Source organism: Strix aluco, chromosome 2 (genome assembly GCF_031877795.1).
Source record: "Strix aluco isolate bStrAlu1 chromosome 2, bStrAlu1.hap1, whole genome shotgun sequence".
Classification (NCBI taxonomy): Eukaryota; Metazoa; Chordata; class Aves; order Strigiformes; family Strigidae; genus Strix; species Strix aluco.
The window spans coordinates 79,081,740-79,095,313 of record NC_133932.1 but is presented as its reverse complement, the minus strand read 5'-3'; the positions used below and the strand labels follow the sequence as shown (position 1 = coordinate 79,095,313).

Genomic DNA, 13,574 nt, shown 5'->3' with positions numbered 1-13,574 from the left:
TGCTTTTCTTATGTAAATGTAATATTAGCATTTCCATCCCAAACAATCAGAGGAGCATGGAAAGACCTACAAGGTATAATATACATACTCGTGTTGTGTGTAGAAATTGGGGAACTAGTAGTTTTCTCCCTTCATGTTAGATCTGACTGGTCTTAGCAGCAACACTGCTGTAGAAAGTCATAGTTTCTTCTTCTCTAGACTTCCACTAGATAAATTTGTTCTAACTTGTGTCCTGTAGCTCCCTATGAAGTACTGATTTGAGTCTTTGAAGTTCTAGTTTGCTAGAAAGAATGGCACTCCTAGGGTGACTTCTTTATTGTATTTATTTTCTTTCATACAGTGGATTACAATGGTGAAAAATTTGGTATTAATTTGATATTTAGCAGTAAATACTGCAGCTCAGTCATGCACGCCTTGATCCCTTCCCTACAGAGACACTAATTTCAGCCAGTTTCATCAGCTAAAAGAACACTCCAGTCCCTTGGTTAATGCAAGTGGATGCAGTTGCTCTGGCTTCAAGTCCATTTGGATTAGTTTGAGGACCCTGATGGCTGTCTCTTGTAGTGTAATTTCACATGCTGCAACTCAAGGTTGTAACTCTTTCAGGTACTTTCTAGAGAGAGCCTGTCCTAACTGATTTCTCTTTTACCATTTTTTTTTTAGCAGGTTCTCTGACTGGCAGCCCTCACCTTTCAGAGCTTTCCATCAATTCCCAAGGAGGACCATCGGTGGCAAATATGTCTTTATCTCCAAACCTGAGCCCTGATGCTAAGCAGTCATCTCCCTTGATCAGCCCTTTGCTGAATGACCCATCATGCATCAGGACTGATGATGAGGAGGAGGTCAAAAGAAAGGTAAAGCAGCAGCAGTTGGCCTTGGCTCTCTTCATGTTGTGTTGCAACTAGTGCTGTTTGTCAAAGTGACTAATATCTAGATCCCCTGCAGCTTCCTCATCAGAGATCCACATAGATAACTTGAGTTCGGTCACTTGGTATCTGCTGTCCTCAGTCACTGTGTGTCCAAGAGCATCCTTATGCTCCTGAGGCCAAACACAGCTTGGAGCAGTTCAGAACTGCTGTAGCCAAGGGCTCAGTGCCCTGGATTCGTTCTCCTGAATAGAGATGAAGGAGTTAGGGACTCTAGCTCCTCTTTAAGCAGCAGAGAGCAGATAGGTACCTCTGTGTCCTAAGGTTAATATGGGATAAATCTGGGCCAGACCCATTGGTTACAACCTTAAGAGTTTGTTTTGACAGGGTCTTCTATAAATCTAGCTCGTTTTTAAGGCGGGGAGTTTGGTAGTTTGCTGTAACAAAACTGTCAGCTCCAATGTATTATCAAAGGGAAAATTTCCAGGTGACAGAAGGAAAAGGAACAGTGTTGGGCCTGTGCAGGAGTGTGCCACCCAAGCTCTGCAGTCTGTCTCTGCTGGGAGCACCATGGGGAGCATTTGGTTGTAGGAGTAGAAAATGCTCTCTTTGAACCACAGTCTGAGGCGTTCAGCTGGGAGTGTTTGGCTCAGCCCCATCATTGCAGCAAAGCTGTAAGGGAGCATCACATCCAAAACTGCTCTTTGAAGATAGAAGTGATTCTGTCAGAGCCAGGGTGTTCTGGGTGCCTCTGGCTCGTCCCTCCTGTGCTGCAGGGCGAGGGGGAGTTGCTCTTGTCCTTCTGTTGCCTGCTTTTTCTCTTGAGCTTAGAGCATCTCAGAAGGAAGAAGGTAGGAACTCAGATGGCTTTGCTGGAAAGTGGAAGCATGTGTAAGGAAGACCTCTTTTACTACTGTGCATAGTTAGAAGATATGTGACAGAAATTTGAGAAGAAAAGCCAAGAATCAATAGACTCAGGATTCTCTGTGTCAGTCCAAGTTACAGCAGCTGGTGACTCCTGCGTATACCAGCTGATGATGGTTCCTATGGGGTTGTATACTGACTAGGAAATGCCCACACAGTCTCCCCTTGCATCCCTTCCTAGTGCATCCTCTGCATCATTGGTCTTCAGGGAGGAAATATAGAAGCAAAAGATCTCTGGATGTTTTGCTCTTCCTTTTTCCTTCCTGAGCAACACAGAGCAAGATTAATTGGGATCCTTTAGTTCTTCAGAATTCAGAGGTCAAAACCACTTTTGCCCCTTGGATAACACAGGAGGATTTGGGAGCTATTTTCCTGAAATTTGAAACCTGTAGCATACCCTAACATCCTTCCCCTCTCCCTCTGTTAGGTTGTCCAGCCACACTAGGAAAATCTTACGGACTTGATTTTTTTTTTTGAGAGTATTTTTAGTGTGGATTCTTAACGCTGATGATGGAACTTAAAATAATCAGACACGAATTTTTGTCATTTTGCCAAATCTGACATTTGTCAAATTTGATTCAAATGGTTATCTAGCCTACAAAGGATTTCTTTGTTAACTTCAAAATGTGTCCTGCTCCAGATGTGAGAAATAAGCTGAAAGGAACATCATCACCCCAAAGCTGTAGAAATCACCTTGGCAGAAAAAAAAGTCTCTCAAGAACCCATAGAAAGTGCTTGTTCTCTTGTGTTTGCAAGGAAGGATTGTTTTCAGGGCTTTCAGGGCTTAGGAACAGTCAAGGGTCACTAGTCTGTAACTCTTGGTGATTGTTGACTGCAGTTTTTTCCTACGGAAAGCAGATGAAAACCTAATGTGTTTGCAATTTGCAGAGATTCCCAACTGAGAAAGCTTACTTCATTGCTAAAGAAGTAGCGACCACAGAACGAACATACTTGAAGGACCTTGAAGTCATCACATCGGTATGTTTACGTGAGCATTACTCATGAAACATGTGAAGCTCTAGTCAGCAGAAGTATTCTATCTGCTCTATTTAACATCTTAGCTGTTCCATGCTACTTTTATATTCTGCACTGTAGGTATTCTCTGGGAGTTCTAGGGAGGAAAGAACACAAAAAGCAGAAAGTAGAGATTTGTACTGTGGTTAGTAACATACACTACAAAAACTGTATCAGATTGAGGAACTTGGGACACGGTTCAGTTATTTTTTTTCTTGCTCCCGTACTTTGTGGTTGCAATTACTAAAAAAGCCTGTGGTTTTTCAATGACTTCTCCTAAAACTGAAGTAGCTCCCTAGGGGGACATATAAATGTTTTCGCTTGGATCAAACACCCTCCATTTAACATGAAATATTGTGGAGTACCTATTTGAATAGTTTGATTTTTCAGTAAGTAAAACTGTCTGTTAGACAAGTCATTAATCTGTAGCATCTGATCAGATTGTGACTGTTAAAATCACCAAGGCAAATACAAGGCTTCTTTGCACACACACCAACAGTCTTGTTTAACTTCCAAAAGTAACGTGCGCAAGATTTGGCCTTAAATAACAATTGTCTGTAAAAGGGCACTGGATCCGAAATCCCTCATGGTATTTCAGCAGGGCTGCCAGCTCCAGACCTCCCAGCTCTTTAATCGCCCAGTGTGTCTGAAATTCTGCTGAGGTGCGTTGCCATCTTCTGCATTGAGTGTTGTGGTAAGGAGGACATGCTGTGGGGAAGAATCTGTTGGTACCAGCTGGGAACCAAGGAGAGACACCTTCTCCCCAGCTTCTCGTCTGTTCCAGGAGCCCACATGGCAGATGCAGTTGACCTGATGCCAGCTTAGACATAGCCAGTGTAGGCTGGAGCAGCATGGTTGTTACAGGCAGCAAGATAGCTGTGGCTCCACTGCCTACTTACCCTGGCTTTCTGGGAGGCCGGGCCAACAAGGGAAGAGGCCAGGTTCTGTGGGATGGTGGTCATTGCTGCAGTCTCAACAGCAGATATGCTGTTTTCATCTTCTATTTCACCCAGTGCTGCAGAAACAAAGATTTAGCTCTTCAGAGCTAAACCCCATTTCCCACCTTGGCCTTTATTCTTGTAGGCAAATTTGAAATTGCTGTGCCACCAAGAGGCTGTAAGCTAATCATCAGGCCCATCAGCTGTGCTCCACAGGTGACTGGCCCAGGAGGCCACGGAGAGTGAACAAGTAGCCAGCGTTATTGGAAAAGGTAGAAGGAACAAGTGTCATGCATGAATTTTGAGACTTGGTAGGTGTGCAGTTCTTCAATCTTAGCTGTGCTCAGTGCAGAGATAAAGCAGGGGAGAAGGTGCCTTGGGAGGGATCTGTCTTTATCCCAGGTCTGGGTCAGCTCCAGCTGATGCAGTGTCAATCAAGACTGTTGTAACAGCTTTCTATGGTCCCAACATCCTTCTAGGCATTGCTGGAAACCAACCACAGATAGCTGGAACCCTTCAGGGCAGCAAGGAGTGAGTAGTATTATCATGTTGAAGATAATAGTCTGTGCCACCTTGGCAAGCCCCCTAGTCCTATGGCTTTATGTGACCCATAGGTCTATTAGGGTGAAATAAAGAGAATATGGAGCAAAACTGATCAGGAGCCTGTTGCAGTCTTAACAGTGTTTGGCACTGAGCCTTCTATTTTGTTCTACTAGTGTCTTGTCTCAGAAATGCAAAGTGCTGTCCTTCTACTTGTTCACTTTACGAAGTGCATGATGTTCTCCATCTGCACACAGCAACGTGGGCTTGAGTGCTTACTGCACTGAATCCTGTCAAAGGGATTTCAGACAGAACTCAGCAAAAGAAAATGCAGAGCATATTTTTTGTTTTACTGGAACATTTGCAAGTGTTGCAATATGCTTTCCCTTGCACCTACAGCATTTGCAGATTCAGTTTGTATTGACTAACCAGTTTGGGCTTGAGAAGAATTTTCAAGATTTGATCAGTGATGGCAAAGGGGAAGGGAGGGTTTTTTTAACTGTGCTGGGCTTGACTGCTGATAAGAGCACCGGTTCAGTATGTAGGAGTGTCAACGGTAGCCTGGATTGTATTCCTAGTGCCAGCTAAATAAGGTCCTTACTGGGTTAGGTTATAAAGACAGCAAATGATCATACCTGCTGCATTCCACCCCCTGATAATTTTGCTTCTTTTTTTCTTTGTAGTGGTTTCAGAGTGCAGTGAGTAAAGAGGATTGCATGCCCGAAACACTGAGAAATCTCATTTTCTCCAACTTCGAACCTTTGCACAAATTTCACACTGGTTTTCTCAAGGAAATTGAGCAGAGACTTGCTCTGTGGTAAGATTATGTTTGTTATTTAGCTGTGTTATTTCATGCAGTTTAGCATCTTTGCATTCCCTTTTTGCTAACTCTTTGTGATTTACTGCAGTGATTCATTTGTGAAAGTCACAGATGTTGATTTTTAAGAGACTGGGTATATTGAATCATGCTTTGTTCGTGTTTACTTGACAAACTGTTGTTCGGATATCTCAGTCAGGTACAGATGTATGCAAATGAGATCGTAATTCTGGATGGAGCTTTCTCTTGCCAAACGTCAGTGTTTCTGTATGGCAGCTTTTCTGAAAAACATGTTGCAAGCAAAGGCTTATCAGTAATAAAGAGGGGGCAGCAAAGGACCAAGTCCTGTTTCTGTCAAATAGGTGTAGGCTGGGGGATTTCAGAGACCAGCTTCCTATTCTGCAGCACTGCAGTTTTGACACTCTCAGGGTCTACAGTGCACTCTACAAATTGACAGGGTGTTGGAAGACAATACTGTCTTTATTATCTGTCCTTAGCATAATAGTGACAGTAAAACATGGCATTTTTGTGAAATAGGTATGAAGTGAGTAATTTTTCCCTGGCAGGACTCTTAGGTCATTTGACAACTGATATCTGAGCAGAGGCAGCACACAGAAGCCCTCTCCTTGCTCTGATTTAGACCTGTCTGAACTAGATTGTCTTGCTCTGTGTAGGCATTTTTTGGTAGTTTATCTTTGGTGCTGGGAGCCCAGCTTTTCTGTTTCTGTTAGAAACATGACAATGGAAAATCATGTGAAAGCAGAGCAGGCAGACCTGATGAGTGCTAATCAGTTTAATGCCTCTTTAATTAATCAAAACAAAAACAAAACTCAGTCTTAGAGTGTGTGAGTTTAGCTCTTGTGATGTGATGAGCAAGGTCACTGAATGTGAGCACAACACATTGCAGACTAGTGCTATCCAAACCCACCCTGCACAGTTCCAGAATTAACGGGTATTTTCTGGGAAGAGGGGAGTGTAATACTGCCTCTTTAGAGCTGACATCCTCACCCAGGACTTTGTGGTTGATGCTTGACATAAGGTTACTCCTAAGGCATGTGCTGCACAGCAACTCTGCCTATATCTCCCCTTTTTCATTGGGCTGCTACTGCTTTAATCCAGTCAGGATTCTTACTGGTGTTAATTGCTTTTCAATAAGGAGCATTTATTGCAGGTACTCCAAGAAGGCTCTTTCAAATGTTATAAAATAGTGATTGTTTCTCCAACCATGGTGTAGGATTAACAGTAGTTGGGGTTAAGGGTGCATGATGAGAAAAGGAAAATGTATACAGTTAGTGAAGGGCCAAGTTCTGCTCTCTATCAGACCAGTCTAATCTAGGGAGCTTGCTGGGAGCTGATTTCTGGGGCGTGTGTTGAAATAGAGATTCCCCCTATATCCTTTTGGTGGTATTACAGCTGGATGCCAACCTCTTATTCAGGTATGATGTTTTTAAAAAAATGCATGATGCTGCAATAACAGTCCGCTGTGGAAAGGTGGCGTTGTGGTAAATGGGGGGGAGATATGTTAAAAGAAAGAATATTTAGGCTTTTAGACTTTCCATGGTTTTATTTTGTTTCTCCTTTCCAGAGCTTCTTTTAGAGCTGAGTAAGCCTTTTGTTTTCTAACTTTGCCTTGTGTCCTAAGGCTACAGTTTCACAAAGCAGTAAACCTCAGTTTAAGGCTCCTAATATCATATTTAAACTGCAGTTACCCTATGATATGGTAAAGTGCTGATCTGCTATGAAGTTACTTTGCAATCCAAATTTGTTCAAAAATATTCTGCTGAGGTAACTTTGTCCCAGCTGGCACCTCATTCTGACTTTGTCAGCTCAGCTATTGCATGTCCTTCTACAGTTAGCATAAAGCCAGTGGGAATTCTCTGTTGTCTGCTCTGATTCACTTGACAGAAAAGCAGTCACATTCCTGCCCGTGGTCTGCATCCAGTTTGCAACCGACAGCATGGGTTTGCCTAACAAAATTCCACTGTCGTAGACGGTGTTTGTTTTTAAAGTTCTGGAAGATCTGAATACATGCCTTAGGAAGGGAGGCGGATTTGCTGGCAGGTGTTATTTTGGAGGTGTTGGTGTTTTTATATAATGCCACAGATGCTGAGATAAGCTGCAAGCAATAAACTCTATCCTATAGAGATTAACATTTAATTAAACAGTGAGTGACAAAAATAAACAGCCCCTCAGCATGTAGAAGAAACTGGTGGCAATGTGGTAGGGAGCTTCTTCAGCTGTATGATCAAGGTCACTTAGCTTATTGTCCATACTGTCATGACTGTACCTGTGTCTTTGGCCCCGGGCTGTTTTCAGCCAGAAGGCTTCAGCTGCGTTCACCACTGCAGTGCAGAGCAGTGCCCAGCCTCTGCATCAGTTGTGTAGCTCCTCACAGGCCTGACTGAGCCGGTGGCACTGCTGCAGGCAGGTGTGGGCGGGATTCAAGCCAACTCATTTAAATCTTACTCTTTTATGTTAGCTCTTTTAAATTTACAGGCAGGTGGAAGGGGGAGGAAGGTGGGATGCTTGTCTTGAGACATGAGCATACTCTGCATTCATCAGAGGGTGGCGTGTCCTATAAAAAAAGGGCCGTTGAATGAAAGGGTTGTGGACTTCTGCAAGCTACTGGAAGCCCCCCGGTGTTTTGTCTGAAAGGAAGAGCCTACCACAACCAGTCATCTGTGTTCCCCTAGTGAGTAGGATGCTGGGTTTTATCATCTTAAAGTGCAGTTCAGCCTGCTCGCTCTGCCTAGACAGCAGTGTGTTTGTCTCAGGTTTGTTTCAAACCTTTGTGCTGCGTGTTGGAAGCTCTTATGGGAGGCCATTCCCTGGTCTCTTAGGACTTGGATCACGTTGAAGCTAATGCTCTGCAAAAGAGCTGTGAGGAGAGCAAGGCTGGAGAGGATCGCATGTAACAATGTTAGGTGGCTCTGTGCTTTTAATTTGTTAAAACATCTATAGACTTTTAGTATTTGGCTCAAAGAAGCTCAGGTTGTGCTCATTATTAAAAGCATTTCTGGCTTCCTCGAAGGCTTCTGAACTGTTTGAATCTTCTGTCAGAGGCAGGCTGTTTGCTTCTGAACATCTTAGCAGCTGGTATCCTTTTGACCCAGTTATAGATTCTGGCAGGTCTGATTTGTTTCTTTACACGATTCACCCATTTTTCTCTTTAGTACTGCATTTCTGAAGAGCAGCACATCTCAGTGTCTAGTACATAAGTGATAAAGTTTTTAACAAGACATGAACTGATGCTGACACCAATAGCCAACTGCAGAATATAGGAAGTTGCTACATTTTTCACAGCCAGAGTTTCTTTCTGGCCATGAAACTGAGCAGATTCCCAGTGGTTTTATTGCACAGCATCCTAACGATCAGTCATACCGTGCTCTGGGCAGTGTTTCCTGCTCTGCCTGTGCTGTTGCAGAGCCAGTGAAGCAGCCCATGAATCCCTTTAGTTGCCCCGACTGTGCTGAGCCCTCTGTTCACAAGACTGACCATGTTTCTGGGAGAAAGTGAAAATATACCCCACTGGAGGCCCTGTGGTTTGAGGAGAGGAAGGATGAGCTTTGGTGGATGCAGGCAGGCAGCAGGCAGGCGTGGGGCTCTGCCCTCTTGTGCAGCAACAGAGGAGGAAGGAAAAAGATCAGGAAGCTGCTGAGGTGGGAGAGGCAACAGGGCACATCAGGCTGTCTGGTTAGCAAGTGCCAGGAGAGCTGCGTCTGGCACCCAGGCCTCCAGGTCTTGGTCCTGGCTACCAGCACTCATCCAGGTTGCCCCTCAGCAAGGCTTTGAGTGCAAGACCAGGAGTGCCCAAGCCTTTTTTCTGGGAGGAAACATGGGAAGCATATCTCAGTGACTTAAAGCTAGCTCATGTTTCCCAGGGCCTGAGAGATTTTATGGCAAGGAGGAAGAGGTGTGGGCAGATCAGGCAGAGCGTGACATGCTCCATTAGCGTCTTGCCAGTTGAATCTGAGAAGTCACTTAGGTTTTGCTCCTTCATTTGTCTAAGCTGTTTAATATGCTATTCATTTGGGCCACGAGCACCATTTTCCAGCCAAAAAATTTGAGCTCATCTTCCCACACCCCTTTAAATGCTTGTATTCCAAGTTTCCAAAATGTTTTCTGTAAATTCTGACAGAAGGTGGCAAATGGAGAACCATACATTTCCTGCCTTGGTCAACTGATAAGCACTGCAAAGAGCAATGCTAGGGCAAGCCAGGATAGCCATTTCTGCCCTAGGAAGCCCTATCAGGTAGTGTGAATCGCATTTTGGGCCTTATCCATGTGCTAGGAAGAAAAAGAGTTACATATTTTCCAGAAATGCAGGCAGACTTGTCTTGTTTCAGGAAAGCCAGTAATTTGACTCCCAGTTCACAGGCACTTCTCAGGAAAGCTGCTACTCAGTACTACCAGATGTGGCTGAGAAATGTGCGGCTGGTAATTTGCAAAAAAACCCTCTTAGATCTTAGCATATGAGAGGAGAACGCTCAATCAGGATTCATGAAAGCTAGTTTGAAAATGTGTAATAAAAAGCACTCAGGGAGGTGTAGGAAGATGAGCTAAATGTTGATTTATTAACCATTTTTTGTTTGGGAAGCAGTACTTGCGGTCAGGAAGAACAGCTTAATAAACAGTTTATATAAACAAGACAACAATCGTTATCTGCCTTCTCAAATGCATGAATGCTGACTCCTCAGCTGGTTCTGTGTGCCTAGTGAAGAAGGATGAAGAGGACAGTTTCAAAAGTGTCTTTGTCCTATGTACAGAAATGAAGTATGTATTGCAATATAAACCTCAGAGGCACGCAGTGTGGATTCCTGAGACAAAGACATGAAGAGGGGCTTGGTGCCTGTGCATTGCGCTCACTTTTGAGAGGACCGTTTGCATTGCTGAAGTCACTTTTGGGTACTTCTGGGGATTAGAGTCATGCTATGCCCAAATGAATTTGAAATGGTGGGAGAGAAATAGCTTGTCCAGGATCCATTAGTCACCCCCAGAGCCATGTTATGTTCATCTCTGCAGCTCTTCCAGCAGGAGTGCCCAGGATTGCCTCTGAGGAGGTGCCACAGCAAAGTATGAAATGTTGTGTTTTCAGTATTTCTGTGAGATGGTGTTACTTGCTCTGATCTCTTACCATTTAAAAGCACTACTGACTCATGCTTGCTGTAGATTGGGTTTCCCCCACAACAGGGATAGCCAGCCCAAAGTCTTTAAATGTGTGCACACTCGCCGAAGGCTTGGTAGGACTCTGGGAAGCTCTGATGGCTTCAGCAGTACAGTTCCTGGGCTCTGAGCAGCGTTTCATGCACTACTTACTTCTGAAAGGACAGCTGCAGTGTCATCTGGAATGGGCAGGGCAGTAAGAGGCACTGTGTAATAGCAGGGTGTGAGCAAGGAAGAGGATGTTTTGCTTTTATCCGCTCTTCTTTTCCAGTTACAAAATGTTCTTCTTATTTAAAAGGCAATTGTAATGGGGAATGTTTAAGGTATTTCTTAATATTAGAACTTTAGTTAATAGGAGTCTTAAAAACTCAGAAAGCGCTCAAAGACAAGCTATCTTTGGATACTATCCAGGAGGGACATGCTGTTCATGAGCATGTAATAGAAGGTCGCACACTGTAAATATAATTAGCAGCAATTGATACTTTTTTCGCTGAAATTGAAGGGCTGCAATCAAAGTTTTTCATGTTCACCTGGGAAAAAAACCAAATCTGTTGAGATATCTTTCTCCCCTTCTTTGCCTTCCTACCATCCCCATCAAATTTTTGTTTCTTCTACTACTGTTCCTGGATGACTGAGCATAGTATGGGCTGACTTGAGATTTCTTTCCATTCATTTTTCAATGATGTATACTGAGAAGTTTATGTAATTCAAAAATCCAACATAGCTGCTTGCGTAGTCCCTGTAAGTTGAGCTGGTGGCCATTTTTGGTAATATATAAAGCAATGCCTGAGTTTCTTATCAGGTATAAAAGTCAGTGGTCTCCTCTTCGCAATTGTACACTTGCAGTACTGTAAAAAAGAAAGGGACTATTTGGAGAAACATGGGAAATGAGTTTATTATAGAATAATATCTCCACTATTCAGCATGATTTTTAGTGACTTTAGACCTCCCCACACAATGTCAGTGAAGTGAAGGCACGCTATGTGTGGGCAAAGCAGCTCCTACATCTTCTATGGAGCTGGGGGTCATAAATCAGCTTTTGACAAAAATTTGTAAAAGCCTAATCCCTGAGCTCTGTCCCTTGTCACTGGCAGATAGATACTATGTTCAAACATTGACCCATGAAAACAAGGAGTAAAAAGAACAATTTAGCCATCGATGCACAACAAATGAGCAGCTTCTTCCCCCCCAGCAAGCTGAGTGTTGTTATTCAAAACATACACCACAGGGAGAACTCTCTGCTGCTATGCTTTGGGCTGTTGAAGCAGTAAGACACCATCTGATGGGTCGGGTGTTTGGTTTTTATTCAAATATTCTGTGTATTTGGATGCTCTTTTGGGGTTTCTTTTCTTCTTGTTTCCTTGGGATTTGCATGTTGAGGAGCTGGGGGAGAGGGCAGCGTAGTGTAGGGGTTACTGTGGAGTCCCAGCAGAGAGCTGGGGTGGAGTGGAGGATGGGGTTTAGGAGGCAGATGTGAAGCCATCATGTTCCCCCATGCCTGGCTTCAGCTTTCCCTGCCTCTCTGCGCCACATCACAGCTTCCATGCCTATGCACCATCCCCGGTGGGAAAATCATCTCTGTTGCAAGAGACAGCATTTGCATGGAAATAAATAACCAAAGCAAGGAGAATGGCTGGAAGAAGGAGCAATACCTGGCCATCCCATTTCTGGATTGTCTTAGGGTTTTATTTTTTGCAGCAGTATGGATCTGCTGGCAGCACAGGTTGTCTCTGGCCTGGGCTGAGGGCTCCTGTATGATTCAGCTCTTCACTGCTCAGTCAGCAGCTGGAGAGAGGCTGTTGCTTGTGGGGAACCCCTTTGTCTCCCTCTTTGTCATTCTGCCAAGATGCAGAGTAAGATTCAAAGCCCTCGAACTGTTTTAAAAAAGCCTTGGACCAGTCTGTGGCCAAAGCCAATGAAGAAGAATGTTCCTGATGCTTTGCGTGTGACTGATGTGATGAGATGCTGTGCAAGCAGTCGGTGCTGGCTGTACTGAAGAGGGGAAAATAAGGAAATAAGGACCTGACCGTTCAGTGAACAAACTGCACTAAATATTAGCTGAAGTTCGTAAAGTCAGTGGAAGCACTCACTATGACTTTGGTAGGCGTAGGGTCAGCCTTTGAATAGTTAGCTAGCAGATAAGAAATTTGCAACAAGTGTCTAGCCAACCTGTACTGTAGCCTTGAGATCAGAAAAGCAACTTCTATTTAGAAATAGCAGTCTGTAATGATGTACTTAATATTTATCTTGGCAGTAAGACAGAAAGGTACCAAACTGCTGAAGTCCATTAGATTAAATCAAACGTAGAGACATAAAAAAGGATCCAAGCAGTGCCAGAGAGTTAGAGAATAACACATAAAGCAAGAATTCTTCTAGAGATAATTACTGAATACCATGTCGTTACTGGCAGCAGCACAAATTCATCTGGCTTTGACATTTCTGGGATTGTGGCAGCAGCGCAGCATGAACCATTTGGGATGGGATGCTGCATGCTGGCTGCACGGGTGGAGGGCGACTTTCCCTTGCTTCCTGCCAGTGCGGTGCTACTGCCTTGGACTTCAAATGGTTGTGGTTTTCAGTCGGGGGCACTTTGATATGCACCACTTTGAGCAGAGCTTTAGTGGCTGGAAAGTTTTATTTACAACCTCTCAGAGGAAATCTCAGTGGGGAGAACTGCTGGATGGATAGGACATGGGGGAAGGGAAAGGCAGGGAACAGCATAGAGGGAGATGACTTGACAGGCAGAGGTTTCCTGGAGAGAGAAATTGGACTTTTATCCTCAGGTAATGTGGAAATTTTAGTCTTGTAACATCTGTACATACCTCTGCTGTTCCTTGCAACATAGACCATTTCTTGGGCATAACTGGAGTATGGCAGCGTTTATGTAATGCAGTGCTTTTGCAAAACTGGCAATGCTAATTGAAGTTACCATTGACACGACCCGACTTCCTACCCTGCTGTAACCTTTGGGTTCAGAAAAAACACAAAAAGTCTTGTTGAGAACTGTGGGTTTTTTGCTTAAATAAGCATGTGAGTGCCTGGGAGACTTAACACAATAGGATATAATTAAAGACAGCCTGTGAAACTGGATATTGTTCAAATGAACATGGAGCAATCCCTTGTTTATCAGCTGAGCCTCTGTGTCTGTTGAAGGATAAAATAGGAGATGTTACTGTGTGGTATTCATAGCCCTCCAGATTTCCCAGTTAGAAAAGCATACAGAGCATGAACATAGCCATTTTTAACTTTACAAAACAAAATATATGTCTGAATATGCATCCATTCATGTAATAATATGGATTTTTTTAAAAT

The 13,574-nt window shown here is 43.7% G+C and overlaps 1 protein-coding gene across 6 annotated transcripts in view; it reads left to right on the top strand.

Moving 5' to 3' along the window:
* FARP1 (FERM, ARH/RhoGEF and pleckstrin domain protein 1) overlaps positions 1-13,574 on the top strand; it is a 210,992-nt gene that overhangs the window by 178,501 nt on the left and 18,917 nt on the right. For 4 of the 6 annotated variants that reach the window (XM_074815422.1, XM_074815421.1, XM_074815419.1 and 1 more), the window contains exons 14-16: positions 664-854; positions 2,679-2,768; positions 4,966-5,099. In XM_074815422.1, the coding sequence (XP_074671523.1) occupies positions 664-854; positions 2,679-2,768; positions 4,966-5,099 (415 nt within the window). The remainder of the gene's footprint in view (positions 1-663; positions 855-2,678; positions 2,769-4,965; positions 5,100-13,574) is intronic. The other 2 variants (XM_074815420.1, XM_074815418.1) reach the window with 1 other exon arrangement.